This window comes from Schistosoma mansoni, chromosome 7 (assembly GCF_000237925.1).
Source record: "Schistosoma mansoni strain Puerto Rico chromosome 7, complete genome".
In the NCBI taxonomy this organism is placed as follows: Eukaryota; Metazoa; Platyhelminthes; class Trematoda; order Strigeidida; family Schistosomatidae; genus Schistosoma; species Schistosoma mansoni.
Window position 1 is genome coordinate 8,572,306 of NC_031501.1, and position 20,312 is coordinate 8,592,617.

The following is a 20,312-nucleotide window of genomic DNA, read 5'->3' on the forward strand; positions in this document are numbered from 1 at the left end:
ACATAATTCCATACTTCTTTCCGAACTACCTTCATTTATACAGTTCGTTATATACTCACACCTTGTTCACACTTATTTTTCTTTAACACATTAGTATGCTCTTGATTATTAAGTACTTCAGTAACAGACAAATAGACTAAATGGTTATACCTTAACTATTCCTACATGAATATTGTGTGCTCTGCTTTTCGTCCTTCCCTTTTCTTACACCTTTATCAGCCCCCTGGAGATACCCCACCTAAAAGGGATATGGCACGGGTGACTTCGTCCTACACCGTTATTAAAGCCCCATATATTCCAGAGGGATATGAGGTCGAAGCTTCTGAAAGCCCCCAACTTCGCATATATCTATTCTCGACCATCAGCTGTATGTTTCAACGCTACCCTCATAAAGTGCTCCAAGTGTGATATTGACATGTTTCTTACGAAATCCATTTACATTCATATCCTATGAAATATCAACCCAGCTGAGTAAGTTTCTACAGTGAAAATTGTAACTTCTGTAGCAATTCGATCTTGCATGTAAACCGGCATGCCTCATGCAACAAACTGTTATTTGAGAATAAATTATTATTATTATTATTATTAGTGAGCAAGACCAATATCCAGACCTTTAGTGTTAAGTCTCACAGATGAAACCAACCTTAAATGAAGCAGTTGCATTATGTGATGTAAAATCAACACAACTTTTTAGATAATGAAGTACCTCTTTTTTACAACCCGAGGTAAAACTATAAAATACAGTCAATTAACTACCGTTCTTCGGTGGCGCAAAACTATGATGATCAGAAGTATTTGAATTGTAGTATAAACTAGTAATCCCAGGAATAACGCAATGTAATCAAGAAGTATTAGATGAGCCCGAACGAATGTATTGTATTTGGAATTCAAAATTACAACAGTCATCAATACGAAGAAGTCATTGATTTATTTAAACATCACATCCGCCACAGCTCAAATTGAAGTGTGAGTGTCTGTAATCGATTGTTCGTCTTCTTCTTAGGTTCATCTTACATCTGTCCGATGGTGTATTGAATGTACACTCTGTATTATCTAGAATGCACTCATTAGTATATGAATTAACAACGGAAATTGAAACAGACTCACCTGGGTTCTGGAATTGTATACAATCAGCATGTCGGTTGTGTAGTGAAACCATTGATATTTAGGATTTACATCATATACTTTCCAACAATATCCTCCCCCACGAAATAATGTTGGGTCCTTACGTCGCAATGTTTTAGCCAATATGACATTCCCAATTTGCAGTATCTTCTCAAATCTCACGCATCGACTACTGTATGTGAGTATTTGGGGATAAACACTGATATATAATTCGAGGTATTCCATCATGTGACTTTGACTTGAATAAAAATCATGATACATATTCTTTTTGTTATTCATATTAAAATACACAGATGGATATGGATTGATATATGTAATTAACACATGTGATTCAACTAGGCTTAATTTACCTGCGAAACAATCGAATAGAAAACATTCATCTGCCTCATATTCATTAGGATAATCTTGGACTTGATTTGGATTCTCTGTCTGTGCAAACTTCACTTCTGGACAAGCTGGTTCTCTGATTATTTCGGTAAATTTTGCTATCCCCTCTGATTCATTATACCCCTGACTAGGAATTCTATTCAACATGCATTGTTCGTGAGAGCATCCAACATATGACACAATAACATCAGAAATATGACTAGAATTCAACTCATTCGGAACATATTTTTCACATTCGTTAGGAATATCATTAGAGATAAATTGATTGTGAGGACCACTGACACTTGATATGATATCAGAATTCGATTCTTCTGAAATATTTTCCTCAAATTGATTAAGAGTTTCATTAGAGAATAATGGATTATCAGGGAATTCAGCATCTACCAAAACTGAATCTGGTTTTTGATCATGATTTGACTCATTCAGGATTTTATTCTCAGAGTTGTAAGAAATTCCATCAGAAGTATGTGAATTATTACAACAAACCATATCTGGTACAATGACATGAGAAATCCGATAAGTTTGTTGACCAAAAATTTTTGTCGCACAATGATTCTGGGTTTCATTCAACTCTGAACTGTTATGTGACGTTATACCACTTCTAGATAAAGATAACTGATCATTAGAAGCATCCATCTTAGCATTACTTTCAGCGAAATGAACCATGGTATTACAAACTGACTGAATATGTCCAGTTATACCACATTTAAAGCATTTAGAATTACGAAATATACATGAATTACATAGGTAAAACTTGCAACAGAACAAGCATTTACTAATCTCGTGCTCATCTCCATGGACTGTTTCAAAGCTCAATGAAGTATTATCTGAATATCTTTTATTACGCATCGAACTGCGACGACTTAATAAAGTAATGGAATTCCTGATGTTCTGTCGAGTCATTTTATCGGATTTTTCTCTCTTACCGCATTCAGAATTTGTATACTTTACATGATCCAACAGTAGTTGCTTGAGAGTTTCATAGGGGAGTGAAATCGGTTTTTCTGGAAGTGCCAAAGTCTTTATAAGGCTGTATGCTTCTTTTCCGATGAATGTAAGGAAATGGGCTTTCGTGCCTATAGGTAACCCTCGTGCTATTGATAGAAGAAACCAGAGAAGTAGTGAATAGGTCTTTATTTCGATCTTCGCGCAGTCACAGTGGAGCGTGGGATTATCTGTTCAGACAAACAAAGGCTCTCAACATTCCATATAAGATAGTAGGGAATATAACGCTTACAAAAGGTAAGGAAGTGAATGAATACTTGAACAATACTGTTTTAGCATATGCTTGGTTGTTTGGGGTCAACTCTTAACCAACCAACCTGAGCTGTTACAGGGCCACAATATTAAAATCTTCATCATCTTCCTTGGTCATAGCCCAGATTTCGAACCTCTCCATGTACTCCTCAAAAGCATTAAAATCTGAATTTATATCTAACCGTTCCATCACAGGCTCAATCGCGACGTCAATATGATGATCAGAAGTATTTGAATTGTAGTATAAACTAGTAATCCCAGGAATAACGCAATGTAATCAAGAAGTATTAGATGAGCCCGAACGAATGTATTGTATTTGGAATTCAAAATTACAACAGTCATCAATACGAAGAAGTCATTGATTTATTTAAACATCACAAAAACCTTAAAGAGTTTGATCTGGCTCATGTCCATAACAAAACTTAAAACAGAAATGTGGTACAAAATAAGCAAACTTATGCGAAATGAACGTTGATAACTGTGATTTAATAAAGATGAACGAAATACGACATCTATCTTGAATTACAGTGATAGAGGAAATGTGACATCCAGTCATCCGTGCCTAGATCTGATAGATTGTCACAATGGATACTGGGCACTTTAAATGAACGACTGATATAACCTCATTTAAAATGAGAACATAAATCGGATATTACAATCAATCCTCACTATTTTAAAGGGTCCTGTGAAGTTATTTGATCAATGAATCGCTTGCTGGTCAGTGGCACCTCCCTAAGAAAAACTCATCTTGTACCTTTAATGGTCGAAGATTGTTCTTTCTCCACCTACTGACTTCACCGTAATGTAGGAGGAATATGTTTGAAAAATCTAGAAATCAAATGGTTATCACACAATAACTGCCTAAGTGTGATTGATATCTTTGGAACTTAGATTAGCAGATTTCGTAGACACTAGACACTCTCTTGATAAGTTTCATCCACTGCATCATAAAAGATTCAATACTGTGGGCCGTAGCGATGTAATTCATATGTGCACATCCCTCATAATACTTACAGTTTTCTTAATCAGGGTAGGTCCTCGGACTGCCTTATAATTCAGAGTAAAGGATACTCGTGACCTTTTTCCGATAGTTGTGCCCCGTAGATAACTCGTAACCCAGACTTGTTTAACTGGATCATTTTTTCAAGCTATAAGAAGGACTCTAGATTTCACCCTTAGGTAGCTTCCTGGTCTTTACTCGCCTTACATAATCGTTGCAGATAGTACGTCGATATCCACTATCAAATATCTTTGTCAGAGCCTGAATAAATGAATTAATTATTTTTCGCTTGCTTCTTGTTGTTCCGAAGCTGTTTCAGGTACTTGGTAACCCCTAATGGTCGGTAGTCTAGCCACTCGACTTTACTAATTCTAGTTAATGTGGCAGTTGTTTTTAAACTAGTATATTTTGCAATTCGATTGAGTGCACTTTTTTCAAGTCAGTAGAGTTTCTGGATGCCAGCAGCTACTATATTACAAGGAAGGAGTTTGAGATAGAGATAGAGAGATAGAAATGAGAGAGATAGAAATTACTTACTGATATGTGGTAATGATAACCGTGGTCATATATGAGTTGTGCATGAGAAACAGATATTCCAAGAGGGAGAGAGTAATCGTTGAGTGAGTACGTGTTTGTCAAGTCTCCGCCTGAAGCTACCCACTGATGAATGTTCGGTCTAAAATCTTTCGAGGGACGCCTTGAGGAGAGGGATGGTGTTCTGGCAATATGCTCGTGTTGAGGTGACTTGATGTACCTTATATGTTGTATCTCATCGGCAGACCATATTTCATTCTCCTGTAGCTCGACAAGAATAATCCCAGGTGTTGGAATCTGTCCTAGTAAGATTTATGTTTTGTCATTCTCAGCCACTTATTTGCTCGTCTCTGTACTTGGTCTAAGTGATTTATGTCTGTTTTGGAGAGGAGGTGCAACAACATTGTAGGTATCTTGTGGCCGTGCGTACGTTATAAACAATGTTAGGAATAACTCTGATGTGATTCAGCCAAGTTGTCCTCGCAAAAAAAGGAGAGCCATATTTGTCTTGTCTGTATACTGAATGTGGATTGAACTGAGATCTACGCTCCATGTGACTACTAGACATAGATCACAATGTGAAGAGACAGTCAAGAGCAGATTTCCATGATGGACGCAAGTTTTTTGTGTTGAATGAGGCAGAATGTTCATGATATGACATTTTAAGGGGTCAAGTTTTGACTCATTTTATTCTTCCCATTTTTTCACTGTTGTAAGGTCCTTTTGAAGCTTAAGTGCGTCCTTTCCGCTTGGTTATGAACCTCCAGGTTTCGCGTCATCCGCATAGATTAGTGCCGCTGAGCCTACTGTATCTAACAGGTCGTCAGGATGAGGAGTGGATATAAGATGATTGTTTGTGAGACTCTTGGAGTTGAGACCCTCCAACCCATGTGCACCGTATTAATTTTGGTACGGAACATCCAGTTCTCCGGGTCGTTTTGGAATCAAGGCAGAAGTGGGCTAGTAAAACTAATCTTTACAGCATTTGCTATGAGAAGCACGTGTGTAACTGTGTCGAAAGCTTTTGAGAAATCGAGAAATAATTCATGGACCGGCATATTTTGGTCACAGCAGGTTGCCCAGCCCTTACATGTTATGGAAAGACTGGACGCACATACCTGGCTTTCGTAAACCCATGTTGGACATTACGGATGACATTATTCTTAACCATGTACCCTTCATTTGTTCACTGATCAGTCCTCCCATTAACTTCCTCAATATCCGAAGTAATGTGGCTGGCAAAAGACAATGACCGGGTCTTCACTGTCTTCCTCTATGAAGATTGGAGAGAATGTAACCCATTTCAATTCTCTGAGTAGTTGGTGTGAATTTAATATGTGCCTGAAAATGTCACATATCAATGTGCTAGTAGCTTTCGAGCAGCCTTTCAGGAATGTGGGGCAGATGTCGTCAAATTCTAGTGACTTTCCTGGGTATTGTGACTTTAATTTCATTAATAATGATCCGCGAGATCGTTGGAAATTTCTTAGAACCTCAACTGGCATGAGAGCTGAGAAGTGTTCCGTGCTTGCGGACCACCGGTTTAACTAGTCGATGGGGTTGGCTTTAGAGTTTTTTGCCACATTTTGGTTGGTAGAGTTTTCACTGTCAGGCCTTTGGGGATCACAAATGCCCTGGATTGTAGCTTTTCCTTCATTCATGAGCCTATGGAAATACATAGGGTTAGTTCGTATTTCGGCTGCTACCTTGGCCTGAAAACACCTCTGATATTATCGGATTTAAATGTTGCGTCTGTTTGTCAATGCCAAGTGAGTTCTACGATCAGAATACTTCAAGGAGCTTTTTAAATATGACTGTACCACGATCTCTACTTCCTAGCGTGCGTGGACAAGGACATGCTCAACTAGAAGCTGGCTTTTTGGGTTATTAGTCTGTTTTAGGGTTTTCAATCTCTATCCAATCTACTTATGGGAAATAGTGAAATTTAGCTAAGAGAACACTCTGAGAGCCAAGTGAGAATATGTTAGTTGCCATGCCTTCCCATAATTAAGAACAAACTCCTATCAACAGGATTCAGGCACCAACTAACACACAGTTCCCCCAATTCGTCCAAGCAAAAGATAAACGTGACTTGAAATAAGCCTTCAGTAACATACGATGTATTTTGCAGTGTTTGGGACTGCTTTGAAAACAAGAAAATGTCTACCACAGTAACAACCTGCTTTCATGCGACCTTCGGATTTCGTGGTGCTCATTTAAAACTGGCGATGCGGCGTGGTTTCGACAGTTTATGTTGTCCATAGTCACAAATTTAAGTCTTTTTATTCCATGTTCAGTAGGTTTTACAGATTTGTTGACACAAAGGCGTTGTATTAGATCTGAAGTGAGGTGTTTTTAGTGTTACTACCTGATAAAGTGTCCATTATTTGCAAATACTAACACTAAAAGTGCAATATTCAACTTTTTTTGTGTGTTTAGCATAGTTTCTAGTTGTCATGTATGTTTCCATGCTTATCCGAATTTCCCTTAACTGTTTTTCAATGAGTTCTGCAGTTTTGCCAGATATTTGTCGCTTTACGCTTGTCATATTTGACTTGAGTCAATAAATTGGTGGACTACCTGGTCATAATTAATAAAATATGGTGGGTAATAGATGCAGTTAGTAAAATTTTTGAATAAATATGTCTTAATACGTGATTTTAATTCACAATTAGGCTTACATACTCTACTAGATTTACAATATACACTACCCTTAAAATCCGTTTTGGTTCGTAACTAACTGAAGAATGCTTAACAGTCTCCATGTTTCTGAATATGGACAACTTTAAAATACCTGCTAAATGTGAGCTCACTGATTCTTGTCGGCCCATGTGGTCAAAACGGATTAACCGTTATCAGAAAAAGGAATTCCATTAAAAATCAATTTTCCTGTTACATAATCCTATAAAACTAGCTAATGTCTTTAGTTGTCAGCTTCTCCTACGGTTTATTCTGACAAACGTGTTCAACTAAATATTGTACTATCTTTTTGATGCTACACAAATAAGGCTCTGTCCTGGTAAACGATTCTATTAGTGTGCAACTCCCTATAAAAGACAACCAGGCCTTAGTGGCTCAACGTTAAGATTTGAGTTTTGCGAAAATTATCCTCTCAGATGATTAGTATTAAGTGTAGAAAAAACACCTACTTCAAAATCTCTCAGTATACAAAACACTCGCACAAGAGTATATATTAACCTTCCTAAAAGTGGAGGAAGTATAGAGCAAAACGAATCTTCTCAAGCCAGTTCAAAAAGCATATTAACGATTCTAGCTACTATTTCTCTGAATCTTTGTTAGTATGTCCAACTCATATCCAAAACAAGGACTTTGATTTTTCTCCATAGTCCTGGTGAGCGCAAATAAATTTAGAACATATTACGAAAGTATATTTTTATCGAAACTATGTAATATTCTGAAAATTTACTTCAAGAAAAGACTAGAGACTCTTATCAGTCCCTACTCTGCAGTTAGTTGAATTTTCGAACTAATTCTTTGTCCCTGTATCCTATCCTTATATACAGTCTTTTTTAAAAATATACATATCACTACTAATGAAGTAGCTGCTTCTATGAATTTGGTGTTCATCTTGTTGTGCTAATAAGGTAATGACAACTTGGACCAATGTATATATGTGCCTGATCCCATGTTGTAGCTCACTGACTAGTTGAACTTCCCGAGTCATTGTTCATAATAAATCTCAGATACTTGTGACTGATGTTCTCGATAAAAAGGATTCCCTTAACCTTTTAGTTCCTAGATTTCCCACAAACAAGTTTGTATTGATAATCACCTATTTCTTAACTCAACCAAAACATGTGGCTTGTCATATAACTATTTCTGATGATTAACGTACCTAGTTTCCCACACTTAAAAATTCATAAACAAAAAGATGGATGAGTTTTTTTACTTGAAATAGACACTAAACAGTATCACAATTAATGCTTAGAGGCCTGTGTAGCCATGTCTCAAAGTCCATGTCAGTGACACATATATTCACACTCAACCATTGAAATTTCAAGTTTTGCCTTTATTCCACTATATCATTCTTTTTCCCGAGTATATTTTCGCCTAGTCTTTTTTCTCTGATCAAGGCTTTCGTTTTCATTGCTCAGATATTCGTCCTGCTGATTTCTCGTTTCAGTGATATGGAATGTGACAACTTGGACACATTTCAGCTTCGCCGTCGTTTATAAATAACTAATTAAATCAAAATCTAAACAACACGAGAATTTAGTGATGTCTCGTGGAATAGCAGTGTCATTCGAGCGTAAATGAATACCCAATTAATTGAGTTTTTTCACACAACACTAAAAACACAATTCTATGCGTCTAGTACAATAAAATTATACGCTACCCGGTCAAAGAACCAGTAGACAATGTCAAGAAAAACCAGTAAATTAATGTTGTAGTTTTTGAAAAGATAAAGCTTAGTGTGATTGTTAAATTAGTGAAATTAGTTTCATAAACCGTAAATAGTAAAGAGTTTAACTGATTGCAACATGTTTAGAGTGCTAAAAGTTTGTTTATTCACAAAGAGTCCAGTTCAACGATAACGATTTCTTCAGTCACACTACGAGGTGCTATCAAAGCCTGTCTATTCGATTTCATCTTGGCTACCATTTTTGTTTGCTTGTATCATCTTAAAATGACAGATTCATCATTTTATGAAGTCTAACTTGAATTATCGCTTACTTACGTGTCAACAGTGCTGAGTTGATTCAATAAAGCTCCTTAATTTACCATTGACTTCAACGGGAGTCAATTTTTTTCTATATCTCAACTACAAGCTATAAGAATATTATTCTTCCCGGTGTGTCGGTCATCTTGATTATAATTTATAATGGATCCTTCTGATCAACTGGATCTCAAGATCGGTCTGGATGGCATCAGTTGTACTGACTTCGCGAATGTTGGTGATAAAATTCTACTTGCAGTCGGAACATGTAATGGAAGAATTCGCATGTGAGTTAATTTTTATTGTAATACTTGACAGTATTTTAGATATGATTATATGGATCGAACAAAGGCTCTACTTCAGAAACGTTGGCATAAAACTATTCGATGCTTGTCTTTTTTCCCTAAAACTCAAAATTTATTAATTTCGGCTTCCAGTCAAAGTGGCTTAAAAGTACACGATGTGATTTCTGAAAAACAAACTTGGGCGTGTTTTCAAGCTCATGAAAAATCACCAATATCTAGTATTTTAGTTCTAGAACATGGACAGTGGGTTACAGGTGATGAAAATGGAATTATCAAAGTAATTTGTTGTCTTTTGTATACTTTACTTACATGATTTGATGGGTTGGATTTTGTTTCATTGCTGTGATTAAGTTTTACTAAACATAATAATTTATGCAGCCGGTTAGAATTTCGCAACCAGCCGATTGATTAGCCAGTTATCATGGTCGGCTTTGGCAATATATTCGGCAAGAATAATAATAATAAATAATTATTACTATTATTAATAACATTATTATTATTATGCTACTCAATAATCACTTACAGGTTCATGTCAGGGTGAAACAGATTTCGTTGTTAAAACGTTCCATTTTTAACCACTAAGCCCCTGGTTTGAAAACTGTTTTACCTATTTTAGTTTAGGCAGCTTGGTAGCATTATCAGCCCTCATACTCAAAGTGGGCCTCGTATCCAAGTGACTGGGGAATGAATTAACTGCAATTAAATCTAAAAATATCTACGCGCTAGCTATTAAGCTATATTGCAAAGGGATGACAGTACCGTCCGATTGATCTGATGGAAGCATGTGGAGCGGGCTTTGCATCTACAACCAAGTATTTGAAAATTTGCCCGTAACTCATGGTTTAAAAACTTTGTTGGTTATAGCACCAGACTTTTGGTCATTACATTTCAGGTCCAAATCCTGATTTTGTTCCTCTACTGATTTTTCTCTCAGTTGTCCTGGTTATCTAGATTTTTCTAGAAGGTTTGCGAGACCACTTGTAGTTTAGGAAAAAGATAAAATCAGAGAGTTGATCGTGTTCGAATTTGTCATTCTCAAGACATTAACTAAGCATCAACTAGCTGTTTGAAAATATCACTAATACTTCAACAGCACTTGTCATTAGTGATACTCTTTAATCACTTCCTCAAAAAATACCATTTTTTGTTACCTGTAAATACTTCAAATCAAGTAATCTAAAGAATGTTTGTAACTATGTGTGTTGTGCGAACACTGATTCAATGGGTAAGTTATTTTCTAATTGAGCACTTTATAATTATCAGTGTCATGATGTCTTGTGCTCTGATAAGTAGTCCTCAGGTTCGAAACCCGCTACACTTCACTTCAGACAACCAATTGGATAGTAGTTGAGTAATTACTGAGGTCTGGAGTGGCAGATGAGATCGACCTCAGTCAGAGCTAGGGTAGCTTATGCCAATCTGGGCCATCTTTGGCACCGTTGTAGTGTTCGTTTGGTTGCATAGCATCGAGAATACAACGCGTCGGCGAGCTTATTTCTACTCTACGCTTATTAAACCTGGTCCCTCTGAACTGAAGATGTTTGGAGACTAACATGGCAACACTATGTTGATAATATTGAGGTCCAGGAATTAAACTGCGGTTTTAAGTCAAATATATGAATAGTAAATGGGTTAAAACATGTCACCCCGTATTTCTGATCGAATTCTACCGACCAAGTTTCAGTATATCCACTAACCCAGTTGACTTTATATTACACTCTACTTTGGTATTAGGTGATTGAGAACAATATCGAAAAGCCTTAATATGTATTTCGTGCTGATTAACACTCGTCAGGAAAGTGCATCTTCAATTTTGTGGGAAATCGACCTCCTTCGTGAGATTAAAACCAGTGTCACTCAGTATATATATATATCATCAGTTTCCGTCAACATTCCAAATACATTTTTTTTAAGAAGTGTCAATTAACACAATATACATGTTCAGAGACTCTTGTTATTTACATCCAATTGTCTAACACCTATAGCTAAAGTAGTCGAGAAATTGGGTTGCTCAACCAGGGCAGATTGTGTACATAACCTTCAAACAACAAATGTTGCTCAAAACTTATTAAGCTGTGTCGTAACCTGATTGCTTCAGTACACACACACATGTTCATCTATACTCAAATGAAATAGGTCTTAGCACTGATAATGTATGGATTTACAATATTAAAGCCAGTATATTTATATATATGTGTGTATGTATGCATGTATTGTTTGTCTATTATTAGATGTGGGATGCAAGGAAGTCAGGTTCAGTTTCAGTCATGACTCCAGATATTGAAAACAAATTTGATGATTTTTTCAATTCTATCAATGAAATGGCTATATCATCGAATGATTCTCATGGAACTTTGTTAGCCGCAGTTGATGATGGAACTTTAGCAGTGTATAATATACGACGTCGGCGTTTTGAAATGTCTTCAGAAACACTTGGATTTAGTGCACGTACCTTAACTGTTGTTAAAGTAAGTTATTATTACAGAATATTTGTAAAATTAATGTTGTATGAAATATGTAGTGGTGACCTCAGTAATTAAGGAGTTTATTAATTTAAACACAAAAACCGGTACAAGTAGGCCAAAAATATATGTGCGTCACACTTCGTTTGCGTGAGGGCTAGAATACTGTCTGGGCGCCCGAACCGGAGGAGGTGGTTTTCTTAATGGACCGCTCCCCAAGCCTTTAACCTAAAGATCTAATCCACAAGGCAGTGGAGCAACGTCAGGAGATGCAGTCGCATGGTAGCCGGTGACCAACAATAAGTTCATACTCCTTTTATTCCTTCAGGATACTGGAGCCCATGTGCACCATTGGTTTGGAATCAGGGTTTTCCAACTCCCCCTGTGTGGATCTTCTATATCCACCAACTCGGCTAAAGCCCCCACCGGACATTGACTTTTCGTCCTCTCAATTTTGTAAACAACAGTAATGCCACGAGAAGGCAGTGAGTAGGACTTCCCTGGCAGAGGCTATATACGCGTGGTCATGTGAGCCTTTCGAGAGGGAGAGCGGACTCTCCCCACCCTCGGCCGTATCAGGGCATTTGGGGGCTCTTCAGGTCTAACAATGAATATTTATCCATTAGAGCTGCTTAGTCTTTTGGGTCCTGTAGAACAATTTCAACTTCATACCAATTTCCATTATAACACAACTATCATTTAATACTAAATAGTGATAACTGTTTCACTACAGACATCTGTAGACACTGGTCATGACATTTTACTAAAACTTCAGGAACATTTTAAAGCAAGTCACCAATGATCTAACTGTTGTAGTTTTAGCCTTACAGTTTTTTGAGATTAGTCTATTAAGGGACGAGTATACTGCGCAGCAGTTCGCTCTGTTCTACTTTACGGCTGTGAAACATGGCCATTAAGAGTAGAAGACACTCGTAGGTTACTAGTATTTGACCACAGATGCCTTAGAAATATTGCTCGCATCTGCTGGGATAACCGGGTAAGTAATAGTGAGGTTAGACGCAGGGTATTAGGGAATGATGGTAAATCAGTTGATGAGGTGATGAATCTTCATCGACTGAGATGGTTGGGCCACGTGTTACGTATGCCTGAACACCGATTACCACGACGCTGTATGATGACTAGTATTGGTTGGAAGAGAGTTAGGGGCGGCCAAACCAAAACATGGCATCAGAGCATGAAGTCACTAACTTCTAGCTTGAGCCATGTTGGCAGATGCAGACTACCTGGTTGGGGTCCGCGTGACTATCGTAATCAATGGTTGGAGACTCTAGGTGACATGGCTCAGAATCGATCACAATAGCGTAGGTGTATACACTCTTTATCTTCCCTTAAACCTTGAGATTAAAATTGCTTCATAACTTTCTTCCTTCCTATACTATATCCTTATATACAACCTATAATTTATATACTACTACCACCACTAAATTAACTACTGTGAATCCGGTGTTGATCTTGTTGTGCTAACGAGGTATGGCAACTTGGATAAAAGAGGAGCTTCACACTAAGAGTCGTAAGATTCATAAAAAGACGATTAGTTATTACTCATAAATACATATTGACAACACGTTTTTGGAAAAGAGCAAACATCTACGCTTCATGCAGACGATACTCATAAGTTACTAGTATTTGATAATAGGTTTCTTCAGTGAATTGACCGCGCGTGTTGAAGTCACTGGGTAAGTAATATTTGGATTAGACTCAGATTACTAGCCATAGTTAGCAAATCATTTAGTGAGATTATTAATCCTCAATTCTTGGGGTGGTTAAAACATATATTGGATATATCCAACCACTGACTATCTTGATGCGTGATGTTAGATAAAAAAAACCAGCAAGACTATAATGTGTGAACGAACCAATGAAACTGAAAATGATAAGCCTTGAATTTCGGCGCGGAATCCATTTATCCATATGGTTAAATAGCATTTTGCCATTATAGTTTATGTCAGTCCGTGATGGGAACCCCGACTTCTAGTTTTCAATCTTAATTATAATTTCTTACAGTAATCTATAATCCCCTTCTGACCCTAGCAAGTAGGCGGGTTCTCTCAAGGTCAATTCATTGTCTCTTAAAGGTTGTCCATAAATTATAGTCTTAACGAAACACCTAGACATGGCTAAATCAAGGCATAACATCATAAAGTCATTAACTCTTGATCTGATCCACATTAGTAGGTTCATAATTATCGTGACTATTGGCTAGAGACGTTAAGTGACAGCCCAGGACCATTCACCCTATCTACCTCTACCTTTGTTTCAAAATTGTTGTTCACTTTTTATTCCACTGATCTGTTATCTCTTCTTGGATCACATCGTTTATATCTGATTCTTTTTATCACCACTGATACTACTGATCCTTTCGGTGCTCATCAGCTGTGCTGTGAAGCAACATGTACTGACGCTTATATGACAATTTCTATGTTCCTTATAAGTGACTGATTAACAAAATCTTGAAATGTATTTCATGTATCTCAGTTGCTTTCAAATAAAGTAATTTTCATATAATTCTTCTTTTATAATTTAGTGCTATGCATATTATACCAAATCGTTTGCTTGGATGTGTTGGATATCATATAGACGCAGCGAATAATGATACTAGCGGAGCAGATTGTATAACACTATCTGTTCATCCAACAGAGAATATAATTGCATCAACATGTCCAACTAGTTCTTCAATCAAATTTTGGAATACATCTAAATTTGTTGAACATGCTGAAAATGAAACTGCAGAACTACGATTACCGAAAAGTCAACGAAAATTACCAAGTACAAAACTTAAAGGCGCGAAATCACGACGTCTCTGTTTAACTGATACCAATGAACGTATGGAATATCTTGAAGGTCTACTACCAGAAAAACAAAACATGTTATCATCAAATGACTCTGAAAATTCTATATCACATGATGATAGTTCTTCAGATAGTGAAGTGTAGCTTGTGAGCTATATGCCAACATCCCTTTTCAATATGGTAAACCATAGATTGTACAGTTTTTGAACTCTTTGATCTGGTTTCTTGTGTTCACGGTACTTTTCTACTCTTCTGTATGAGAATCTATATCATCTGCACATAGTTAGCATATCTTCTTTTTAATAAACCTTTATATTCTCCCTCTCCTTTTTTATTTACGTTAAACTGCTTTTGAGCAGATCAAAACAACATTGCAAATGAATATCTTGGAAGAAATGTACATTTGTTATGAATGTGTTCATTGTAGAAGTTTGTCTTTCAATTGCTGGTCATCAGACTTAAATTGAATCAGTTTCTTACGACAAATCGACTTTTTAATCGGTTATCATTATGTTATACGTTTAGTTACATGTCTCAGCTCACACATTCATAGTTGAATTCATGGATATTTATGTGACTGTTTTCAAACATAAGAAAATTCGCTTCCCGAATTTAAAAGGGGTTTATAGACTAACGCAGACTAATTGTTTTAAATATATTTGGGATTTGGAATGTCACTAGGGACCGGTGAGCCCCCAAATGCCCTGTAACGGCTGACAGTGGGGAGATTCCGCTCTCCCTCTACAAATGCTCTCTCGCATGACTACGTGCATATAACCGCTGTCAGGGAATTCCTACTCACTGCCTTCTTGCGGACAGAGTGTTATTTACGAAATTCAGAGGACGGAAATCTAATGTACGGTGCTTCAACAGCGTTGGTGGATATCCAGGATCCACCTAGAGGAGTTGGAAAAGCCTGATTCCAAACCAGTGGTGCAAATAGGTTCCAGAATCCTGAGAGAACAAGTGGCGTATTAACTTATTGTTGGTCACCGATTACCATGTGACTGCATTTCCTGACGTCGCTCCGCTGCCTTGCGGATTAGATCTTTAGGTTAACGGCTCAGGGAGCGGCCCACTAAGAAAACCACCTACTTTGGTTTAGGCGTCTGGGCAGTATTCTAGCTCTCACGAAAATCGAGTAACGAAGTGCGACGCACATATATTTTTGGCCTACTTGTACCAATGGTTGTGTGTCTAAATAAAATGAAAATAAGGAATTGATGAAGCTCCACTCATGACAGTATAAACGGGACGTATAGAAACCTTATATTGTGACAAACCGCTTCTGGGTTGTTTGAAGCTGGTAGCAGAATCTGTTGATTATGTGTTTGGGTGAGTGGCGTCATTTTATTTAGTGAACAGTCTTATTCCCTGTTAATTTTCAATCTCCTTAGTTACCTCTTACCGGTCGATGTCGTAAGATATGTTTACATATATACGAGAATCTCAAAAATAACTTCTTTGTTACCTTCTCCATGTGACGTTACTTCTCAGAAATCACGGGCTGATCTAGGTCAGTGCACCATTGAAAATCAAGCTCTGGATGGGCGCTTCGTCCTAGTATGCAACTTATTGTTTATGCCCTTCCATAACTCCACATGCTGGAGTCAAACCCAGGGCCTTCGCGCGAGCGCTTAGTCTACAAACCGCTGAACAGACATCCAAAGGTGTTGTCTAACTCCATTCAACCAACGTCACTTCTCTTTCTCTGTGTTTAAATATATTTTGTTTATTCTTCGTTTGTTTGCAATTATTGTTATCATTGTGTGTTCAGCCCTTTGACATCGTTAAGGATTTTGTTTACTATTCCGATATTGCCTTTTGGTCGTCATCATATTAAATTACTGTCCTTCAGTTGCTCTTGTGTGAACGGATTGATTTTATTCTGCATCGTTATTCCTGAAACTTGTTCTCTGTTTGTTAGGAGCAATGGTTGTTGGTAATAGGCAATTATTTGTATAATCCTTACATCTCCTGTGTAATTCTCGTTTTATAGTTTATTAATCACTTGTGGAGTGAATTAAACCAACCGATTTGTTGTATCCGCGTCGATTATTCCCACGACGTGAAATAAGAACACAAAGATTGGCACAAGTGATTATTGATTAAATCCAAAATACAACGACCTTAGTCGAAAAAGTATACTCATTCATCTATTGGTTGTGCACCTGTTTTAATTATTAATTAGAATAAAATCACATATATGAAAAATACTCAGTTATAACAAAATAACATACATACATACTCCGTAGCGCTACCTCTCGGACTTATGTAATAAATAGGAATTAGACATTGTAAAAGGAGTGTTGTGAAGTTCTGAGTGATCATTGAAACTGTTCTAACCATAATATGATCAGGTGATAGACCGAATCATAACTAGGTTTATGATTTCCCTGAAAAACGTTTTTGCAACATGTTCATATGGATCAGGGTTTCGACATGTATCTGGACAATTGCATTTAAAGTGGAGCCTAGAAAGAAGCCAAAATAGTGAAAATTATGATGACACTACATCCAGAGGCTTGGCCTTCATTAACTTAGAAACTGTCGAAGCCTTTGAAATCAACTTTAGAAGATAACTAAACAAGTGATCTGACTTGTCAGTTGTGAAAGAGAAAATTCGTGAAAACGTTGTTACATACTATTTTATACAAACAAGAATAACGACGTCGTGATCTGTTACACCACTAAATGATGATGGGCGGCCCCAAACTATTAATAATAATTGTGATGTTTTTTATATTCTGGTTTTTACGATCTATCGGCAATAACTGAACTCGTAAAAGGTCAGATGAATGAAACCGATCAGAGGACTTCATAATAAGCAGGGGAGTTTATGATAAGGGTCCAAGTTATTACAGACATTTTTTGTCTATTTCAATGCCCAATGAAAAGATGATATATACTACGGAGCGTAGTCAGGCTTCAGTTGAAGAAGGTTATGTCCTCCTAATCGTCCAAATTACATTAAGATCTCAACATATTTGGTGGTCTTTGCTTCTATAGTGTCTAGGCAGACGGCGATTCATATAACCTTTTGAGACAGTAAATGCATAGGACTCTATCCATTGCAACCGAAATCTATAAATGTTATATCTTATATTACGAGCAACTAACCCATTTTTTATGTTTCTATTCTTTTTGTTCCCGTTCTTTCTAGGACGTAACGAGGTGGAAATCGGCATACATATATCGAGATCGTTTGCATATTTGACAAACGTGTTTTCTGTGGAAGACGACAAATCACGAAGAAAAAAAGGGAATAGAAGAAGCGGAAGGACAGTTCCTTGTTACCCACCTTCATGAGACAGTGTACTGTTCTCTTCCAGAATGGTAAGAACACAGACAATCGGTTATCCAGCTATCAGTGTTGACGCTGACTAACTTGTTAAGTAAAAGTCGCCTTGAGATAGGATCAAAAGAAGTATAACCCGGATGAGCGTATCGAACATACTTCTTACCCTTTTCCAAGCTAGACACTATATTGTTACATAGAACAGCAACGGCATCTAGGGTGCTTCTTTTGCATTTGTAAGTAAACTGATACGAATCAATGTGCTCTTTTATTGCAGGTGGAGGTGGGAGTATCAATAATTTTTCCATTGTTTTGAGGAAAGGTAAAGTTATTGCTATGGGTCTAAATTTCTAATCGTAGGATGCTTTCTTAAGTATAGGGATTATCTTTATCATTCTCCTTATTTCTGTTATGAGATTAGTTTTGAAGGATCTGTTAAATGTACTCGTGAATAGATAACATAACACTTTTTAGGAAAAGGTTTGTGATACCATCAGGCCCAAAACGTTGTGGCGAATTAAAAGACTGCAGATATTTTCGGACATCATTTCCAGTGAAACTAGGAACACAATTATTCTTCAAACTTGTTGATATAGGGAGCATGACGTCAGATGACTAACGTTGTGGAGATGTAAGTCGATCAAAGCTGAAGTTTCAATTCGAGATCCGCCACATAACCAACCAATGCCAAAAATACGGTTATGCTCTAGAATGTTTGCCTGGGAATCATTTAACTGCTGTTCGTGAGATAGTCCTCAATTCAAACGTTCCAAACGTTTACGATCGTCTCGAGGAAGCAATCCTTCGACATTTCCTCTCGTCAAGAGAAGGACGACTGAGGACTTTATTATCACGTCACCCTATGGTTGATGCTAAACTGAGCCACCACCTCCCGCGCCTGCAATCTCTTGCCGGAAACACGACAGCCGACTCTCAGATAGTCAAAGAACTGTGTCTTGAAGCTCTACCAGCAAGTATTCAACCAACCCTTACGGCTCTGCTCGAGGACACCCCACTCAACCAGGTGGCCCTCATAGCAGGCAAAATCCTAGTGCGAATTAGCGCCCGAGACAATTATACAGTTGCCTCTACTTCACTTTCAAACATTGATCTCGACGCTAGGCGACCTACGGCTCATGGGGATAGGGACAAATATATCTACACTCGTCTCAGTTTTCGAGACCGATCAAACATGCCAGACCCCTACGTCCTCCGACCCAGGTCATGATCTCGGAAGGCCGTAACGACTCGACCTAAGAGGGCGTCTTCCAAGCTACGTCAGGAGGCGGCTTCGGAAGCGATTTCCGGTTGGTACTGTTTCCACTGTGCCTTCGGGGGCCAGTGCCCGTTCTTGTCGAGCTCCCTGCTCATACAAGGCGGGAACTTCCCGAGCCGGTGAGTAAATACGGCCCTACTAACCGGCCCTACATCTCAGGTTGACCGCTTATTTTACGTGCACGATTATCGCACTAACGCTAGGTACCTTGTGGATACAGGTGCCCAAGTTTCTGTCGTACCTATCAGTAACAGTAAGTCTCAAGCTACGATGCTTCGACTACTCGCTGCGGATGACCTAGTCATTCCTAACTATGGTACACGACAGCTTATGGTCAATCTGAGCCAACAATCTTACGAAGGCCCTTTTCACGTGATTTCCCGTCACGAAAAGACCTTCAAGGTTGATCGACATGGCCGCTTCGAAATGATCAGCATTGGTCGTCTTAAGCCCGCACACGTCGATGACAGTGCTCTACCTGATAAGCCGAGACTCAATGCTAGACCCACCAAATCTTCTAGCGGGACCTCTACATCCACTTCGGATCCCACGCTAGATACATCAGAGACCTCATTCTCACATCTCAGTCAACAGCACTTGTCATCTGCCCCGTCTACGGATGAGATTTCCGTCTCATGTCCGGACCAGCAGACAACACCGCCCTTGACTGCGGATGAGATTGCAGGCTCACGAGGCTCGAATGAGACTTCCGTCTCACGTTCTGGTCGCCAAGTACACTTACCCGTACGCTTTCGTGACTAACCTCATAACCAGCAGCGGATACAATATAGGACCCTACCCCTATACTACACGCATGCTACACTTTTTTCTTCTTTTTCATTTTTTTGTTTACCTCGCGCCTACGCCTTCGACACTCGCCCAATTGGTATCGTCGACTTCATTCAACCTTGGCGAAAGCTGGCCTGATCACCCACGCTCTAGTCAACGCACTCAGTTGATCTCTCTGGTTCCAAATACGTATGGTATACAGTTGGTCCCAAACTTTGTCATTCTGATCGTACCTGGTTTCTTGGCTCAGTCTGGTTTCGTCCTACGTCTGCAGCGTTTCTGGTCCGGACCTCTACGAACGCAATCTTCAGATTCTGGATACAAACCATTCTGGTGTAGCATGCTAACCCAAGCAATCAATACAGTGCGTTTCTCCTAGTACCGTTCTACG

General features: G+C 38.2%; 1 protein-coding gene across 2 annotated transcripts; it reads left to right on the plus strand.

The window, feature by feature from the left end:
• Positions 1-9,146: 9,146 nt before the first annotated feature.
• Positions 9,147-15,041, plus strand: Smp_164290.1 (hypothetical protein; the record flags this gene model as incomplete). Of its 2 annotated transcripts, XM_018798771.1 has the most annotated exon segments (5): positions 9,147-9,268; positions 9,308-9,563; positions 11,518-11,754; positions 14,294-14,356; positions 14,361-15,041. In XM_018798771.1, coding segments are annotated over 5 exon segments (1,020 nt in total). In that variant the 3' UTR covers positions 14,703-15,041.
• Between the last annotated feature and the right edge of the window lie 5,271 nt (positions 15,042-20,312).